Source organism: Pieris napi, chromosome 17, assembly GCF_905475465.1.
Source record: "Pieris napi chromosome 17, ilPieNapi1.2, whole genome shotgun sequence".
Classification (NCBI taxonomy): domain Eukaryota; kingdom Metazoa; phylum Arthropoda; class Insecta; order Lepidoptera; family Pieridae; genus Pieris; species Pieris napi.
This window is the reverse complement of record NC_062250.1, coordinates 4,833,319-4,853,987: the sequence shown is the minus strand read 5'-3', so window position 1 is coordinate 4,853,987 and position 20,669 is coordinate 4,833,319. Positions and strand designations below refer to the sequence as shown.

The 20,669-nt window shown below is 32.2% G+C and overlaps 3 protein-coding genes across 3 annotated transcripts; 2 read left to right on the top strand and 1 right to left on the bottom strand.

Moving 5' to 3' along the window:
- Window positions 1-480: 480 nt before the first annotated feature.
- LOC125058092 lies at window positions 481-15,010 on the bottom strand. Its single transcript, XM_047662130.1, has 5 exons — window positions 14,809-15,010; window positions 4,904-5,075; window positions 4,000-4,113; window positions 3,607-3,762; window positions 481-719 (listed from the first exon to the last, which is right to left on the bottom strand). Exons 1-5 carry the CDS (start codon window positions 14,809-14,811, stop codon window positions 517-519), a joined length of 648 nt encoding a protein of 215 aa, XP_047518086.1. The 5' UTR covers window positions 14,812-15,010; the 3' UTR covers window positions 481-516.
- Window positions 15,011-15,270: 260 nt separating this feature from the next.
- Window positions 15,271-17,089, top strand: LOC125057944. The gene has a single exon (XM_047661907.1). It carries the CDS (start codon window positions 15,538-15,540, stop codon window positions 16,504-16,506), a length of 969 nt encoding a protein of 322 aa, XP_047517863.1. The 5' UTR covers window positions 15,271-15,537; the 3' UTR covers window positions 16,507-17,089.
- Window positions 17,090-18,260: 1,171 nt separating this feature from the next.
- LOC125058010 lies at window positions 18,261-20,669 on the top strand. Its single transcript, XM_047662004.1, has 4 exons — window positions 18,261-18,445; window positions 18,758-18,898; window positions 18,997-19,150; window positions 19,806-20,669. The coding sequence occupies exons 1-4, from the start codon at window positions 18,388-18,390 to the stop codon at window positions 19,927-19,929; spliced, it is 477 nt and encodes a 158-aa protein (XP_047517960.1). The 5' UTR covers window positions 18,261-18,387; the 3' UTR covers window positions 19,930-20,669.

The following is a 20,669-nucleotide window of genomic DNA, read 5'->3' as shown; positions in this document are numbered from 1 at the left end:
GTCGTATCGGTGTCTATGGATAATAGACCTTTGTATGAAAATGACAGTTGATGAAAGCTCGACTTCAACAGTTATTTTAACGGATTTTAACTTACACCAGTTTTTTAAATAATTATGTGTAAAGAAAAAAAAATCGGTTGTCAGTAAAGTCGGTTTACTGACGATAGTTGAACGTGACAACTTCATTAGAAAATACTGAAAACACTGCACTTCATACTTGACGAAAACATGTAAATGTATTATTGTATAGCAGCTGTCCATGCGGACGCATCGCTCACTCAAGTAGGAAAGAGAGAGAGATGTGGAACGCGGAGGCCGATTGTGCCTCTTTGTCGCTCGTTCTGCGTTCTCGCTTGCACTTCAAGCCTTAAATGGAACGCCTCAGAGGGACTGACTGACATACGCAAGTTCTATTCGAAAATCGATGGTTCGGGATACTTCTGTCTTCTTCCTCGGGGAGGGCAAACAAAACATACAATATTTAATGGAGGTAATTTATTGAAATTTTCGTACATACTAAATGCGGTTAAACGGCCAGGTATGTCGTATACTTCCAAGACGATGGGGTTTTAAGTTATTTTTCACGCGATGCTGTTGGTTGGTCAGCAATGATTGTATGTGAGGTACGTCGTGAAAATATAATTCTCCGTGGTGTTTTGTTTTTTCTATGGCAAATATTGCTTCGGAGCCTTGAAGAAGATATGGGTCCAAGAAATCATCTGAAAACATAGTATAAATATGATATACATATAAAAGTTCAGAACATCAGGATTTCTAGCAAAATATTGATGATTTTTATCAAACAAAGGCCTCCTAAAGGAATGAACAAACACCATATTTACTAGGGTAAGCCGTTTATGGCATTTTTTAAATTTATTTTTGTTGTTGTCTACCGAAATAAACAAAATGAGTAGTATTTTTATCCCAAATATAGAAATGTTAGGCCTCTTCCAGCCAGTAATGCAGGATGTCGTTTTAAAGTAGATTTGGTAAATATTCTATATTTTCAGCGCCGCGCTTGGTTGTTCCGACCTTAAAGGTGATATCAGACGGTTCACTCGAATGATTGTTCACTCGAGTGAATGCTTCATTTTTTTTCATTCTATGTTCACACGGCTTAGACGAAATGATACAGAAATGAACATTCATTGTTCTTTCTTTTAAATATGTCACCGAATGAAGTCGTACGTCTTGGAATTAGTTTAATTTGTGATCATTTAATCAAAGAGTTGACAAAAAAGAAGCAAAGAAAACGTCGACGGTGGTGGGTGCGACCATGGATTGAAAGAAGAAATTTATTTAAAAAAAAAAGTAATGTATTTTGATCGTTCCACTTGAACACCATTTTGCCGCATAAAAACAATATAATAACACACAAAAAAAAGTTATAACTTCGTCGACAACGTGATGTCCGTCGGCTACAGGACTCGAAACAAAATGGCCGAATCCGAATGAACGTTCTCTCAGTGTTCAGACCGTTCATTTCTCGTTCATTCGGAGTGGGAATGAAAGATACCGGATGCCAATATCCAACACTGTTGGATCGGTTCACTAATGAATTCATTCGGCACTCGTGTTTCATTTTTTGTTCAGACATTTCATTTCGAGTGAAATGTACCGAATGAAAGGTGAAAATGAACAAAAAATGAACCGTCTGATATCACCTTAACCAATTAACGCCGACATTTCCCCGCGTTACTACTCGAGAAATATTATCCAATCATGGGGCTTGTCAATAAAACTGTTATTTACAAAACTACATTAAGGGTCTGTTTCACAATGTACGGATAAGTTCCAAATTAGCTATTTATTACTTATTGGTAGGATAAACACTATTGTTGCGTTTCACGACTGTCAGATAGCGCTATTCGTCACATAAAGTCCATCATAGGCTATGAGTCCGATGAATGTCAAATAGCACAATTTATCTTACAAATAATTTATGTGTTGCATAGCTATTTGGTACTTTATCCATACATTGTGAAACATACCCTAAATATATATAAATTTTATCTATTTTGAGTACTCTTAATTTAAGATATTAATAATACAAATCATCTATTTATTAAATTACCTGATTTTTAACAAACTCGTATTTATTGTGTAGGTACATCATGAGGCTTACAATAGAAGTGTTGTATATTCTAATTATTAAATACAATAATATATCAACTATATCGATATAAACTAACCATAAATAGAAATATTAATTATGGTAGATATAGTAACGTAATCGTTATACAATTTAAAAAAACCTAACAGAAGTGAGCTTAGAATCTAAAAAACTAGTTACGTTTTGAAAACGTTATCTGTTGGAAGATGAGATAAGGAAAGTAATGTAAACCACAAGCCCACCGCATAATTAATGAATCATACTAATACTTCAAATTCAACTAACGGTCCTTTTACAAATAAATTTTAATCGCGATTGCCTAAAAACTGAAAGAAAATAACGGTAAAAATGGATTTGGTATGGGCGGTCCGCAAGAAGATGGAAACTGTTACCGGGCCCAGTGATGGCACCACAAAATATTCCACTTCTACTTCAATTACCCCTAAATATCAACTAAAACCCCTAAAACTCTTCTTGAACACTCGGTTTGAAAGATAATTTCAAATAGTTATTAAAAATACTTTCAAGTAAAATAAAATAGATGTTATATATATTAATGATTTGATTTCTTAACTTTTGTTTCTTTACATTTGGTTTTTATAACTTCTCTTGGCATATTGTTTTTTCTACATAATTAGAGCTTTTCGTACATTTCTAACCGTTGAGCTCTTAGTTATGGCCACGCTTAGAGAACATTTGATTTAGTTTGTTGGTTGGGTTCGAGCATTAATATAAATTGTATATAAAACGTGCGTTTTTAAAAAAGTACACCCATCATCTTGATTCCCTCTAAATTTGGCGGGGAAACCCTCTATGTTGGCATCACTAACCGGGCCCCGTACCAAAACAAGAAGGTAAGATTCAGAACTTAGTGCTTAATGGTAAGTGTGAGTTCCGTATGTCAAATTCGAACACTTTTTGACATACATATGTAAAACTTCGGGTATAAGGACTCTGAATCTCACCCGCAGATGTGGTATTTTTCCACGTTAAAAAAAGGTATGTGCAGTCCAAAAAATAGACCTTTAAGTAGGCACTAAGTTAAAACAATAAATAAAACTTCCGCTTCGCATTTTTCGAGCGCTTTTTAGGAGTTGCGGTCATAAAGTCTCTTTCAGTCAGTGCGAAAATAAGGCATGCGGTGATGTATATGTACTATGTAGTATGGTAAAATAAGAAGTAAGGAAACGCATAGTGAGAGCAAAAATGTCCTATTTTCAGCGAACTATTTTTTCCATGTAAGTTTTTATTTTTTCTTATTCTTACTATAAAAAATATTAACGAACATAAAAAAAAATCAGAAAGATATTATTATTGTGTAGTACACCATAAGTGTGTAAAAACTCCCGATTATGATCACACACATTTTTATCATTTGCACCTGCTTTTTTAGTTCTACTAAAAAAGTACTGGAACGCGTTCCGGTTCTGAGAAAAGGTAAGGGAACGTCATTCCACCTCGCAATTCACCAATGTAATGTATTATTTCTTTACCATCACTTGTAGGCCTCGATTTTTCAATCTGGCTCGACCTTCTTTGTATGTCAAATTGCAAAGGTGGCGGTGGTAGAAATAATCCCTCAGGCCAGAGGGATTCAGGATCTGCCGAGTCCACTTTGTACGGAGATGGAGGTAGCAGAGGAATTTTTTCTGAAAAAATATATTGTAAGACTAGAGGCGCCATCTATTGACGTGCGTTTGGACCAGGCACAGCAACGGATATTTATATATAATTAGAGTTAATTGAGGTTTTTTACATCATAGTGACACGATAATTTTATATATTAGATAATTTCAACGAATGAAAACCAATTTTATTTAAAATCTTAAGAAATACAAAAAGTTAGGTTTAATACGTAAACTAGACGTTAATGGTTTTATAGTTACCAGCATTGCGTAGGTTTTGTTGCCATGGTAACTTTCTCGGAGTCTCTTCTACGTGGAACGGAATGGATGGCCGTTCCCGAGAGTATCCTAGCTGCGCTTGGGTCCCCTGGGGTACTGTAAAAAATTTATGAAAATAATATATTATGTATTTAAATATATATTTAGGCGATATAGTCTTCTCCGTGTGGTGAATATTCTAGTCATTCTTTTATATTAATGAGATGGTATTCCTTTGTACGCAATAAGGGTATAACTTAGTTTTAGTAACATTAAAAATAATAATAAGTATAAATTATATAAAATTTCAACTTCATAGTAAATTTATATTCATTGATACTCTTATACGTTGATAATATTATATAACAACGGATTAAATAGTTCTTATTCGGAGCTGGATATAAACGGTAGTAGGCTGAATTAAAAAAAAAAGCATTGTTATGTGCGTAGGTAGGTATATCCTAACCAAATCCGCTGTTTTGCTGGTATTTTTTTCTGCTTAACAAAATTTCAGGTAAGTATATTTTATTGTATCTATTAATATTTTAATTGTAACATTTCTGTTTAAATTCTCATACATTTTAGATAAAATAGTTTGTAACAAATACCGTAGATATTAATATAATGTAATATGATGTGGTAAACTTGAATAAATAAATAAATATATAATCAAAGATACTCATCTTACCGTAACTCAACTGGGACATGAGGCATGTCTGCTTCATTGATTTAGTAGTCAACCTATATATTATCACCACTATATAATATTTAATCATGACCATGAATTAAATATAACATGATCCGGAAGTAAGAGAATATGTCACCAACCGAATGAAATATTGATTTACCAGGAATCGAACCCAGTGTTATAGACGATACGAATAAACCGAATAAGAAGAATACGAACTTCGTAAATTCCTTATGGGTGTCACGTGACGTCTCTGGATAGACACTGGATCACCAACTCCATGACTATAGCTGTGAGCTGGGGTTGTCACGTGAACATGAGAAATGAATTGATGGGCGAATACAGCTGGCAACATTTGGCAGACGAAGAGAAGAATCGATAAGGTGAGTTCCTGTAATAAAAGGAAAAAATTATATTAATGTACCTAATAAAAGTTAGAGTAAGCCGTGTCCATGCAATTAAAAACGTAGCCGCTGACAGCGGCAATTCTTTTGTGTGGATTTATGCATTATTTTAAGGGAATTCTTGTACGTGATCCTTCTAGTCAGTGATACCATCTTCAGAATGTTACCTCTAGAACCAACTTCAAAAACCCCTAAAGTTTTTATTGTACACTCTGTTTTAGAGGTAATTTTAAATACGTATCAAACATATATTCAAGTCGTATAAAATTTCGATCTTGGAGTATTACAGCGTTTTGATGTTTCAGTTATAGCCACGCTTGGAGTTTATATTTGGTTTAGTTTGTTGGTTGGGTTTTAGCTTAATATAGCTTATATAAAGCTAAAATGTAATAGATCCGAGACACCACAGCGTCAATCAACGTAGACAGATTCGTGCTATGCGACCGTTGAGCTTTTAATCAACAATGAACTCAACATCAGGCTTTGGGATGACAGTAAGACTGTTCGAGGAGGAGGAACACAGTTTTATTTGGTTTCGCAATAAACCTTGAGTCTTTTTACAAAGTACACAATTGTAGATGTAAATACTTCAACGTAAAATTGATGTTTATCTATAAAATGTATACTTAATATGGCATTGTTTAGATCGGAACGTGAGCATATTTCGGTCTAAATTGGTAACAAGTACCCAGGGACAGATTACAACAGATTACAATGTTTTTGATATTTTTTATGAGACTAGTTCGTAACATTTTTAATATAATATAGATAACTAGCAGACCGGCCAAGCGTTGTTGTGGCTAAGGTTTTTGTTATATTACATAGTAGAAAACTATTCAAGCGAAACCGTAGAAGAACACCAGTCATGGGGACCACCATGCTTTTATGGTGGTTATGCCATTAAATTGTAGCTTATGGGAAACGTTGGTACTTTCAACACAGCGCCATCTGTTAGAATTGTGACTATCAAATAATAAACAAATATTTTGCAATAATATATGTTTATTATTTGATATGTTTGAGTGATGAAATCGGTTAACTAGTTTAGGAGTCCATAGCGGACAAACAACGTGACGCGTAATTTATATATTTAATATAAATTTAATAGAAGATGATCATTAGTAGTATTAGTCATAATTTTCTCCAGACCACGGCTTGTAATGTATTGAGACAGACAGTAGTAGCTAGTAGATAAATGATAGTTACTGTGGGACATAGACTATAGGCATATATAAAAAAAATCGTATTAATTTTAAAATCGATCAATCTATAATATAAAAATGAATCGCAAAATGTGTTGGTAAGCGCATAACTCAACAACGCCCGGACCAATTTGGCCAATTCTTTTTTTAAAATATCCCCTGAAGTATGAGGGATGGTTCTTAAGGGGAGTAAAATTAAAAAAAAATGAGTGAAAAAGTCTAAAAACAACACTTTTCTATATTCCCATTCAAAATATTCGTAATAATACTTAAAAGTCAATTTGAACTTTAATACCATATCATAAACTTCAAGTGTTAGTGGAGGGGTTCCGGGAAGTTAAATTTTTATTTTTTGACATTATGTCAAAAAATAAATATTGTTGTCTTATCAACTTTCTTTTTTTTATCTTACTAGCTAGACCGGTGTCCGGAATAGCAGAATAAGTATTTAAAAAAATAAAGAATCGACTGTTAGGCGGTACGATGTTCGCCAGGCCAGCTAGTTATTAATAAATATTTCCTATTCCGCGATATCTGTATATTACTACGGAAGAGCTCCGAAAAATTATACTTATATGATACAATCTAGATTTGGGTTTCAAAATATATTTTTAAGCCTAACTGTATAGATTTCGCATATTGTTTTGTAAGTTCCGTGGGATACAATGGAAATGCATTTCAATCGAATCTGCAAAATGTCGAAATCTTAAACGATCGTGTTACTTTAATGATGCCTTACAAATAATGTATTAAATCATTAGAATTTCCAACTGATGGAACATTGTTAGCCTTATGCTAAGTGTAATACATCACGATGTCAAACTTAGGATGTGCTGTTTTTTTTCTATAATCGCAATGAACACTTTTAATGAGCAGTGATGGCCTAGCGTGCGACTCTCATGCCTGAGGTCGTAGGTTCGATCCCCGGCTGTACACCAATGGGCTTTCTTTCTATGTGCGCATTTATTTTATTTTTTATTAAATAAAATAAATCATATTATTATTATTATTTTAAATAACTTAAAAAAAACATTTCTTACATTGACTAATTATTATTTGACCTAAATTAAACCAATGTCCCGTTTTGAGTAAAAGAATTAATGGTCACTTTAAGTACCTATGCCGCATCTCACTTATCGGGTTTGGTATCAATCAAAAGGGGCAGACATAGGTATTTATGAATTTTTTTCAGTTATTTTAATTTTTGTCGTGATAACGTCTTTAAAATCGTTTTAGTCGGGTGACATGTTCAGAAACTTGTGTCACACCAAAACCTCACGAGCGCGATCGCAGGTATAACGAGAGAGAGACGGACCGATCTCCCGTCTCATCTCGAGCGCTGCCAGTCATTCCGTGAATGTATGAAGAAAAATGTATATCATAGTCGAATAAGTAAACTTGTCATTTTACACCCGAAATTTATCATCAAAAGTGTGAATAAAACGATAGATGTAATTTAAAATTTGAAAAAATTGTTATCTTCATTAATTCCTTACTTCCCAAAAACTTATATCACCAATAAGACGTTATCACGTAAACATCTCGATCGTAAACCTACTTTACAAACAACCAATATTTTTTTATCATTAATTCAGCAGCTATGACGTATTATCAAAGTTCAGTGGACGAATGAACTACACAAAGAACTAAGAGTGTGGTTCAGTATTGTAAAAGTATTGACTAGAGATGTGAATTGTAATTCTATTGGGAATCAGGTCTTCGTAACAATATCTGTCAAACCTTGACCACACAGTAGTTAAAGTTTCTTATTACTTATAGTAGTATAACCTGCTACTATTTGTAGATAGTTATTATTGTGTAGGAGCACGACGTTTTATACAACAGATACTTGTCTACTGATAATTTAGTTGAAGCAGATTAAGAGGTCCTCAATTATAAAAGATTATTCCTCTATATAGCATAGTATGCAGAGATTCTGTCTTCCTATACAACGGACAACCCGCTAAATTATTTCGAAAACAAGAATCGTTACGTATTCAAATAATTATAAATGTTATAATATACATTATTTATTATAAAAAAAAACTTTAATACAAAAAAGATTAGGCACTAAACAACATTAATTTAACATGACGTTCAATGTTACTATTAAAATAAATTGTTATCATGACAATAAAATTCATTATGGGAGCATATGATTTGTTGAACGCGTTAAACGAAGGTTAGGTCATTACAATGGATGTTCAACTCAATGTTGCGTTAATATAAAAATAAGAATAAGGTTAGGAATTTTCACTTAACGATACGTTATTTTTACTAAATAACTTTGGTAGTCCCTTTGGGCAAATTTTGTTTTAGAACTAGTCTTACTCCCATAATTTCTAATATAGCATTTCTAATAGCTATCTAGTGTCACAGACAATAAAAAAAATATTTTTAATGCGGAAATCTTTAGGCAGCACGCCATAGTGTCTTCATTACTCTGTTAGCTTTATTAATCTTTTCTGTGGACTATAACTTAACCACGAAGAACTAAGAAGAATATTAATGACAACATATTAAATATAATAGTACTCAATAATCAATACAGTTATATTTGTATTAATCGATCGGGGTGATCGCAATTGATAAAGCATTTTATACATATCATACATAAGACATCAATATTTGTATTAATTAATCACGAAATTTTGAACGCGTGATCATATTTGAATTGCGCAGAAGCCTTGATTTTATTATAAAGAGGCTGTTCAATTAAGCGTGGTAATTAAATTGGTTTATTAAATGATGATCCCATTATTGTGACCTTCGTTTGGTAAATATAGATCGTAATGCGATAAATGCCTATAATTGGTATTTAATTATGGAGCATATAAAACATTACAGAACAGTCGTTATCGCGATCATAATAACAAATTAATGAATTAATTGTGCCTAAAATTAAACTTACTATTAAAGAATACATAATATAAAATTAAAGTCATGATATGTTTCCAAAATTTAGTGAATAAATTGTTCCCGAAATATAGACTAACAAAAATGATTGTCAAATTTACATGCCATAGACAATTTATAGTCCTAAAAAGGGACAAAATCATAGATTCGATTCAAAATCATCGCTCAAAAAGTGTGACAAAGTGCTATGTATTCTTTGTATGATCTTTTTGCAACTTGCACTATAATTAATAACTTTTACACCCTTTTTAAGTGCTTCTAAGAATATATTTCAGGCCGCTAGTTAAACGGCTAGGCTGTTAATTAAACGGCTAATTAAAATAGATGGCTGCGACATATATATTTTTAAACCTAAATACGTACTAGTTAGATACTAGGTTTAACAATCCTTGTGTCAGACAAGTTATCAAAGCAGATTCCAATCGTGACTGTCGACAAGGCTTCCATAATTACCGATGTACCGATTTACGATAATTTATTATTGCGCAAGCGTGCTCTCGATACGGAATGCTTTTGGTTAAAAGCTAAACGATTTTAGCGCGTATTTTTAATTCTACACATCACGAATTGTATTTGTCATGATCAAATCGTCACGAAACTATCACGGGACATCAAGGACTTTGTAATGGATGTTAAAATCGATTAATTAGTTGATTAATTTCGAAATCTCAATGATTTTTTTAACTGTACATAGTTACTGATTAACTGAGTAACGATTATCCAGGAACTTAGCTAAGCTTAAAATAAGTAAATTATACTAAAAAGGAGTTTATGTTTGTTTTGAGGAACGTTATGTGTAAATTTCAGTATTATATACGTAATAAACTTTATTTTTCATAGAAATTTTCTTGTTTTAATTTGTCACAAATAAAAGTTATTGAATATATCCTTAATTTTTTAGGTCCATTAAAACTATAAGTGTGTTCAAAGTAAGGTTATGAATTATATTATTTTATGAATATTTTTATAGGTCTCACAAAGAACCCATATAATTGTTTTATTTTTTGACCTTTGTCTTCTCATAACTTCTATTGTTAACTGTACCTACAATAAAAGCCAGTTATACTCATGTTATTCATATATTTACGACACCATTTCAAGTTTTATATCGCATATTGTGTTGTCAGGTCCAAATAACACACATAAAAATAATTCTTTTGTATTTCTATTGCAAAAATTTGCCCAGATTACTAAATAATTTGTATTAAGAATTTGATATAATCTATATAATAAATAATATTTTTCTTTTTATTCGTTTTAATAATTTTATTATATTATATTTTATAAGGTTATTAAGTATTACTTTTATGTTCTGTAGTTCGGTTGTTCGATATTAAGAGCGATTAATGTCATATTAATTATCATAATGTCAGATTATTAAGAACTTGTAGTGACACCTACATACAATCTATATGAAATGTTTCAAAAATATATTAATTGCGGAAGCATGACGTCACAATGCGTATTTTATCTTTAATACAATGAACTTTAAATTTCGAAAGACATTTCCGTGTAATATATATATAAAGGTCTTTCTCAATTTAAGAGTTTTCATGTAATTTAAATAAAATTTGCGACCCCAAACAGGTCAGGTAAGACCTGTTTGTTTCTATATGTTTAAGTGCTTCTGTGCTAAGCTAAACAAATTACGTTTTTAGCGAACTGTACCCTGCGGCTTAAAGAAAGAAATTACTACATTTGACCGCGGTGGTCGTTGAAATATCTAAACTAATAAGAAGTGACCAGAAGTCTAGAAGACGAGACTTCTTCATAAATACTTAGCTACCCTTTCCTTCCCTATTTTGAAGATGGCCGTTTTCGGATTAATTAGTTTTAATTTTGACAATATCTCAACTATTTATTTTTAACGTAAAATTATAAAACTGTTGTTTTTGTTTCACGGGTTTGTTTAGTTTATTTAAATTTAGATAATTTAAACTAAATCCAAAATTATGATCACACGTATTTTGACCAGTAATAAGTATTTTTTAACAGTACAAGGAGTTTAGTCTGTGGTTTTATGGAGCCTGTCTGTGACGGTTCGCAAGGTTTCCGATCCTTTCACACGACAATTGGAGCAGCCGCTGCATTTGAAATATGATCGAAATGTTATATTCATATTACGTTACTAAAATAATCATTGTTTTTTGTATATATATTATCTATATATATAAAAATGAAACCCGTTTTCCGTTGTCACGACATAAGATGAAAACGGGTTGACCGATTTGGCCAATTCTTTTTTTATAATATTCTTTGAAGTACGAGGATGGTTCTTACGGAGAGAAAAATTAAAAAAATTCAGTGAAATTGTCTAAAAACAACACTTTTCTATATTCCCATACATTATATTCGTAATAATACATAAAATCAATTTGAACTTTAATAACGGGAAGGTAAATTTTTATTTTTTGACATAATGTATTTGTTGTCTTATCAACTTTCTTTTTTTATCTTAGCTAGACCGGTGCCCCGAATAGCAGAATAAGTATTAAAAAAAATAAAGAATCGACTGTTAGGCGGTACGATGTTCGCCAGGCCAGCTAGTTTAAATATAACAATGCGTTCATTCGTTATAAGCACATACCCTTTTAAGTAAAAGAGTCCTATGTCAGTCTTCCCAGTTCTTCTATAACTGTTTGTGATCATACGTCATGTTTTACTCATTTTGGGGGTTAAATAATTATATAGTGGTAATCCAGTAACGTTACAACCCTATATGGGTCTGGGCCACAGATTGCAATTTTGTTATAGACAAGTAGATCAGCCTTCTGTACCTTACACATGTATTAGATTTAAGACATTATTCACAATGATAGCCTTACCGTTCGAGTATTAATTGAAGCACATAGAAAGAAAATACCATTGGTGCACAGACGTGATTCGAACGCACGACCAACACGCTTCGGCCAACAATGCTCTAATTAATTCATGATTCATGATGAATTTCATGATTCTAAGCTTTTTGTTAACGTTTTTTTTAAAGAAATTGGCTTGTATTACAGAATACTCCAATGCCACATCTATTTATTTACATAGAAAACAATACATACACAGATAAAAACAACACACAAATTAACAGTAAAATATTGTTTTTGACTTATTTACAAAATAATGTTTTTCTTACAGAACAGGAACTGACGGAATAAGGAAGGAATTAAAAATTATGACACTATCTGGTCAATATATTCTTGAAGCCTTGTTGTATGTCCAAAAAAATATAAACGATTTTAAAACAACTGTTTGTAACAGAACTGATCTAAGCATACGACCAACCAGGCTCCAGAAGATAAACCATTCCTTATATGCAAATTGTATTCGTTTTTGCAACAAACTCCTAAGCGAAATTAGAGAATTATCACTGAATAAATTCAAAACTCGTTGAACGTAAATTAATCAATATTTTTTTTTGTAAATTTGACGATTATTTAAATGATTGGTATACTTGGGATAGATTTGGTCCAGTTTAAAAATGTTTATGACTCAAACTTGGCGATTAAAAAAGGTGGTGGAGAGTTTCTTACCCGCTCTACGCCCTTGACTTGCGAACTGGTAGTAAATGTAAATTTTTAATTAATTTAACATCTTGTAAACGTAAACATTTTGTCAGTTCACCCAACGGACAATAAAAACGTCTGTTAATAATGTTATATTATGTTATATATGTTATATTAGATACGTATAGTATAATGTAATATATAGTACGAAGGAGTTTTCGTTTTAACTATCTTTTGATTATAATTCGAGTTATAAAGCATTTTACTTTTGTACTTCACAAAAATATAGTGAACGGCGATAATGTTTTTACGTGAAATAAATGCTTTATATTCTTTTTATAAGCTTTGTATCACGGAAGTGTGTCATAATCGATCGCCACACATATACAAAGTCGGTAAACAGCGAGTGCATTCAATGCACTTTCACCTGGAAAAGCTGGATCTTCGAATACTGACCGTTTGATTATATGCTTTTAACGTGTTGTATAATGCGTTATATAATGGACCGGCCCAAAAAGAAGGAGAAAAAAGGGCAGACCAAAAGAGCGATGGGCCGATCAGGTCGAAAGGGTAGCTGCCAAAATTGGATGATGACGGCAAAAAATAAAATAGAGTGGTATTCCAGTGGTAGTTGGAGGAGACCTTCTGCCGTATTCTCATCTTAAAAAATAAAATTCTATGTATATTATACATTATACAGACAATTTTTTGCAGCTGATGACCTCATCTATCCCCTAGTTGCGTTTGATCCACAACTTTTTGGCCATCCTGTATATTTGTATTTTTGTATACCTAATGTATGTCAGTAAGATGTGGATAAATAAAGGCACACTATTTTTATGTATGGTAACTGTTTACTTTAGCTCAGGATCGATTCATGATCCTGGTAAAAACAGCGGCCTATTATTATTATTACTCGTTAAGCTTAAATATTATTTTTAAATCAATAAAGGTAATGATATTATGGATCATTTAAAAACTGTTAACGCGGTTGACATTTAGAATTAAATAAATTTACTACTCAATAATTATAAATTTCCTTAAATCTAAGTTACATGCATATTCGCACGTAAGTTTATTCTTGACTACTTCTCACGCACGTAATGAAAATATTAGTATTATGATCACTTAAGTACCCAACTTTCCAATGTATAGGCATATGCTTAATAACTTATCGTTTCTCATTACTCATATATTTAAATAGCATCTACTGTGTTTCAATATCCCATGATGTTTATTTTAGTATTTCGGCATAGGGTAGACACATTTTGTGTCTGTGGTTCTGTGCCTCTGAACTCGAAAGAACTATTATTTCGAGAATCGACCTCCGTTTAAGTTACTCCTGACTAGAACTGCGACTCCCGAACGTCAAAATACATTTATGACTTACCGGGGTCAGACTTAGCCACACCTCGCGAGTCTAAATTACCCCTAGTGTTCTTATCTACAAGTAATTCATGAAGAATGGTAATGAAAAATTCATTCATAGATACCGCAAGACAAATGACTAACGGCAATGCACCACTACTTGATGAAATTGCAAAACTTTTTTAATTAAACTTGATGCAGAAAGTCTGCTATAAAGCAGAATTCTACACGCAGTTGCCGAGAAAGAACTAACCCGAAGTATTATTGTTATATACACTAATTTGGTTGGTTTAATAAAAAAAATAATATTGTGTTAAGAACGTTTCAATAAATCAATACACTTCAAAGCATTCCGCGGACCATGGGAAAATCGCGACCCATTATACAAAAATGCCCGCAATTATCATATCAGTTACGGGGTAACTTGAATGGGTAGGTGATATATCCAGAAAGAATCGATTTAATAAAATTACTTTAATGCATTAAAAAGTAGGTATTATTATTGTCATATAGTAGTAGGCTGTTGATTGTTTGAACGTTTATTTGAAGAATGCGTAATGAGAGATATTGTATGTTGTATGAGATATAGAGTACTTCACAAATAATTCATAAATTTCTTTCGAAATGAAAACCTTTAAAACAATTATAATTGCTTACTGTTAATTGTATGTATAATGCAATATTGTACAGTTTTGAATTTGATTTAAACGTTTCCGTGATAAAAGTGTGAAACTTACCATTTTAAAAATCACTTTTCAAAACTTTGAGCTTCTACCATTTAGTGGTAAGAGCGCGTAAAATATTTAAATACAGAACGCATGCGTACGCTACCGCGATTTTCGTCTTATGCATAGAGTATAGACTAAAAGGAGTGACGCGTGTGGACTGTAGGATCCAAAGGTAGCAAACCACGGGCACGACATTCCGCTCACCAATGTAGCTTCTTTCTCTCGCGAAAGCACGTGATGCATCTCAATGTTATTATGAAAGTAAACGGTTGCATCGTGGGAGGATGCGAACTTTGCATTTTCCTAGATTATCATAAAATGTTGCGTCATAGTAGATATTTAAAAATCTTAAATTGTGAGAAACTAATGATAGTAAATAGTAATGTTTTCTGTGTACATATTATATCTCTGTATGAAAAATAAAAAAGTCATGGACAAGACTGGTGTCAATTTTTATGTTTTGTTGATTATTATGAATTATACATGATTTTTTTAAATGTTCGATTTCATTGACAATATTCGATATGTTCTTTTAGAAGAGTTTATAAATATTCTAGATTTTTTTACGATTGTAAGTTTAAGCCTCTATGATAAAATAACTGATAACTTAACAATTATTCTTCGCAAGAAATTTGGAAGAGCACCACGCAATGATAAATTTTTAGTATGAATGAGTCTCTTATCGTAAATCTGTGAGTATATAAAGTGTTTTTACGATAAAATTTATTGTGAAGTAATATGGAAGAAGAAAATGTACCTAGCGAAGAACAGCCAAAAGGCGAAGAAGTTGAAGAAGGCGACAATAATGTCGAAGGTCAGGCTGATACTGAAACTAGGACCGATGAACAAACAGAGGATCAGGAAGGACTGGAGGGAGAGGTTACAGAGAGAACTGAAGGTGAAACGGTGGTTGGCGAACATGATGAGCAAGATGAATTACTTGGGGAACATAAAGAGCTTGTTGTGGGTGAAGGGGAGGAAATGATGGGCGAAGAATTGGAAGGAGAGCATGTAGAAGGGGAAGAAACTGAGAAAAAAGAACCACCTCCACCTGTCGAAGAGGCAGTGGAAGAAGAAGAAGAGGGATACGTTGAAGAGCCACCTCCAGACCCCACTGCGCCTTACGATTTAACTGACTCCAAGGAAGCTCTAAAACCACCTTTTGAATTGAGACCCGAGCAGTTGGCCGAAATCGAGCAACTTTGGGACTTTTATCAAAACTGTACACCTGCTTATGCCGACCTTGACGGATACATAACTGAGAAAGAATTAGTTTATATGCTAAAATGTCTGATGCTGATGACTGTTACGCCGGAGCAATTACAAGAGTTGATAGCATATTGTGTAAGACCACCCCATCCTCAAGGTCATATAATATTTGAGCAGTTTTTGAAGATGGTAACTATACGGCAAAGAGACTTCCCAGTTGAAGAAGAATTACGGACGGCATTGCAAGTTATGGATCCAGGCAGAACCGGAACTATTGATAGGGAATTTTTAAAAGAGACTCTTTCTAAGCTTGGTTACAAAATGCCTCAGAAACAATTGGATAATTTAATTAAAGAAGTAGACATGAGCAATGATGGAACAATAGGAATTGAAGATGTTGTTGGCACTATGTGCATAGATCTGAATAAAGAGGATTTGTTAATGCTTATGGCATCATTACAACCACCAGAAGATCAAGCGCCTGCTGAGGAACCATAGCAAATTTATCAGTATGCATATGCACTTTATATTAAAAGTTGATGTGTGTAGCCAGGCCTTCTTTGTCACTACTTTTTTAGAGAACAGTAATTCTGGAAAGTTGTAAATTTATATTTTTTTGCAGGATACTATTTGAATATATTCATGTATTAAAAGAAAAGAAAAAGTTTTGTACCAACTTCGAATTTTTATCAACATCTTTCGTATTTTAAAGTTTTTGATTTATAGACACTTTCGAAATTGGCTTTGTGTAACCTTTTTGAAAAAAAGTACCGTGTGGCAACAATTAGATTTTATTTAGAGACGTTGCATATAAAATATAAGATTTGTTATCAATTTCTCAAGTTAATCGTGGCACAGTTGAAGCGATGCCTGCCTCTAAATTCTACAACAAAGTTAGCGTGTCATATTAATAGTTATTCCAATTAGATATTGTCAATCTGAATGTGACAGCAGATCGGAACACATTGGGTGCTGCTGGCCTGACACTAGCAAGTAGCAGCACAGAAATGAGCCCGCTGCTCTAGGACACTTGGAGGAAAATAATCAAATTAATTTTACCGAACTTTCTTATCCGATCGGAAAGTTACCGAATAATCATAGTTTCTAAGATTTTTTTTTTAGTATGTACAAGATTCTATGCCAAGTGCATAGAAACTTGTACTTTCAAAAAATCTTTTATAAAAACTGCATGAAATAACTACATTTATTATAACTAATATTTGACATTAATTTGAAATAAGTATGGTTGCATGAAAATTCACAATAATTGGAGGTTAAAGTGTCTACTTATAAGTATTTTAAATCATAATTATAAAGTATTACGCTTTTGATTTATGAAACTACTGCATTTAAGTAGTATTGTTAACTATCAAAATTATAAAAAGTTCTATTTACGTTTGCATTAATTTCAATTTTTAATAAATTTTAAAATACAGTTGTGAAATATTACACAATTATTTATACAAATATTACAAGTTTATTATATTGGTTAAATTGGAAAATTTCATACCTATGTACCTACTTTGAACACTCAATAATGACATACCTATACTATATTGACAAATCTCTAGTCTAACTTTTAATCACGATCCGGTACATATATAAACAGTTGATTGCATCGACCAGTCAGCGGCGATTATGGATTCGATCCGATGCAAATTTCGAACGTTACTCGGGATTCGGATCAGTGTGGTCAACATAGGCGATTTATCGCCATTTAGGCTACTCAGGACCAGAATTGGCCATGAAAATATCTGAAAGGCGACTGGTCGCCTATTAGGCTAATTCAAGGATATGTCATAAATCGCAAATAAGCTACTTTTATTAAAAATCATAGTCACTAACACTAAGATATCTGTATGAGATATTAAAGTAGTAAGTTTCCGGGCGGAGAATACCCAGAAACCAAATTTAGGAGGTAGTACTGTCCAATGTACCTACCTATATTGCTGTTAGTGACTACCGCAATTATCTATATTACACTGACTAAATTCGGGATAATGTTTTTGTGCCTTTCGTTTCGTTCGCTTTGTCACTTTGTTCCTCAATTTCAACATAACCAGTGCGTGTAGCAAGTAATTTCAAAGCCATCATTTCTGTGAAAAAAGCATGGGAAAACACGGCAATATGTGAAGCATTATCGCGAAGGATAGGAAAAAATACCAGCATTTAGGCTACTTATGCTGTGAAAAATGGCGATATCAGTCCCGGTGTCGTTGGCAACACTGATTCGGATAGTCATTTGGAAGTTTGGCACATCACTAACTACTGTTTTAACTTTTATGTTTGTTTCGACTTTCGAATGATAATTGTTTTAAAAAGTTTAAGTACACAAACAACTTGAATATATATAGTATCATTATAAACTTGATCGCTCTAATGATGAAAGGCGTACATTTATTGATTGGTTTACTACTTGCCTTGTGTCTTCATGAATGTGAGTTAACATAATTACACGTTATTTATTATTTAAAGTTTGGGTGTGGCAAACTTTATTTCTTTAATATAACTTTGTATTCCAATACTTCCAGAAAAAGTATTTTTTTACTCAAAATCGGTGAATTTCAACTGCTAAACTAATGTGTTTAGAAGTAAAATTTAGTAGAAGTAAAAGCTGCATTATAGTGTGTGGTTTTAACAATATTTATTATTCTCTTTAGTGAAATTTCTTAAGAATACAATGTTTAGTATATTAGGTTTTTAATGTTTTATTTTAATGACTAACAGTCTCACCTTTACATTATATTAGGTACAGCAATATGGTGCTATCAATGTAATTCTGCAATACCTGGCTGCATGGAGCCTTTCAATTGGAAAGGAATTGGTTACCTTGGCAACCCATGTCCCGATAGTGAAGATATTTGTGTAAAACTTATAGAAAGGAAAGGAGGTAATTAAAAAAAAATCTTGTTTAATTAGTATATGATTTAAAAGTAAAATTATCATTAATATAAGCTTTTTTATTAAATAAAAAACGTATATTTACAGCTCAAAAAACAATAACACGAGACTGTTTAAGCAACTTCAGAGCATTCCGAACAGACATCCCTGCTGATACATATGAAGGCTGTCGAGCAGCTGCAAAGGATGTTAACCTAGCAAACTATGTTAATAACACTATAAAAGAGCTGGATATTAAGAGGTAAAATATTTTTTAATTTGTGTTTCTAGGGATTTGCTTTAAATAAAAAATATTCTTATCTACCTGGAATATACCTTTGCTCTCTTTTACATTAATTATTTGCTTAGTTAAAGATTTAGGACAATTTGAAGAATTTTTTTTAAATGAAATTTTAACTTATTTATCAAAGTGTACTGAATAATAATTTCAGAATATTTCATTATTTTTGATACATTTGCTTATACTACACACAGAGTTTTATCAACATGTTTTGGTAAGATTCCAGTTAAAAATGGAAAGCACAAAAGGGTAGTTTCCAAAACATATCAGTCAAACAAATCTATATTTTATTATTTCATGTCTACTAAATATATATGTATACTTTTAATTTATTGCTTAAAATGTTTTTGTAGGCCCCCTTCATGAAAAAAAACCTGATCATTAAGAGCTAGAAATGTGTCTGTATCATATCCTTGGGATACCAAAAACTTCCTACTAAGGATTAAGAACAATAATTGTTATTGTTCTTTATAAAACTGAATAGTCTAGTCCATTTAGGACTAGACCTACTAGACACAGACACTCGCTAAGCAAGTGTTGCCAGCATTTTAGGAATCAGAAGTAGATTATAATTTACTAGTTTTATGTATTATAATTTTTGTGTTTATTCTTGCAGAGAATGGTATGATGAAACAACTTGGTGCTTTTGTTTCCTGGACCATAGATGCAATAGTGCTACTATGTTGAATTCAAGCATTTCAACAATATTTATTTATTTTCTATACAAAGCATTGTTCTGACCTAGCCATGCAGATCAGCCTATAGACTAGACAATATTGTGCAGTGATGCACAACTGTGATCATTGTTCACACAGTGAATCTGACTGAATTTCAAATGTAACAATGCATAGGTTCTTAAATCAACAAGTATTTTTATTCTACATATTTTTGTACAGAATGCATTTTTAATTCTAGTTGATTTTAAATGTCCATTTATTAGACAACTTACATTCCAAAATAAGAATACAATTATTGTATCCAAGCAAAATGGATTTATTTTATACACACATTTTTGTGTATATTTTTAAAAATAATTAAAATGCCTTTTGGAAAGGGATATAAATGTGTTGTGTTAACATAATCATCTTATTCTAATGTATGACACCTCCAATGACTTTCCATTTTATTTGTGAAGACCAAACTAAGCAGACAAACTGACCATAACTTATTTGGTTCTTCTCTACTACGCTTTCTGTAACCTGAACACCACTCTTACTTTTCTGGTCCATTTCTAAGGAGAAATGAATGCTTGGCAAGTTGACGGTAAGGTTCCTGAATAATAATCAGCCCAGTCCATTTCTACTGAAGACTGTTTAATATTAATATGTTATAAATTACATTTAATTTGGAGGTATAATATACATTTAATAAACAATTTAATGTAAGCTATTGTAGTTATATACAATTGAATCCGTCCAATCAGTGTCCTTTTTGTACAAACATTATTGATATAGAAAATAAATATTGATTTTAAATATTA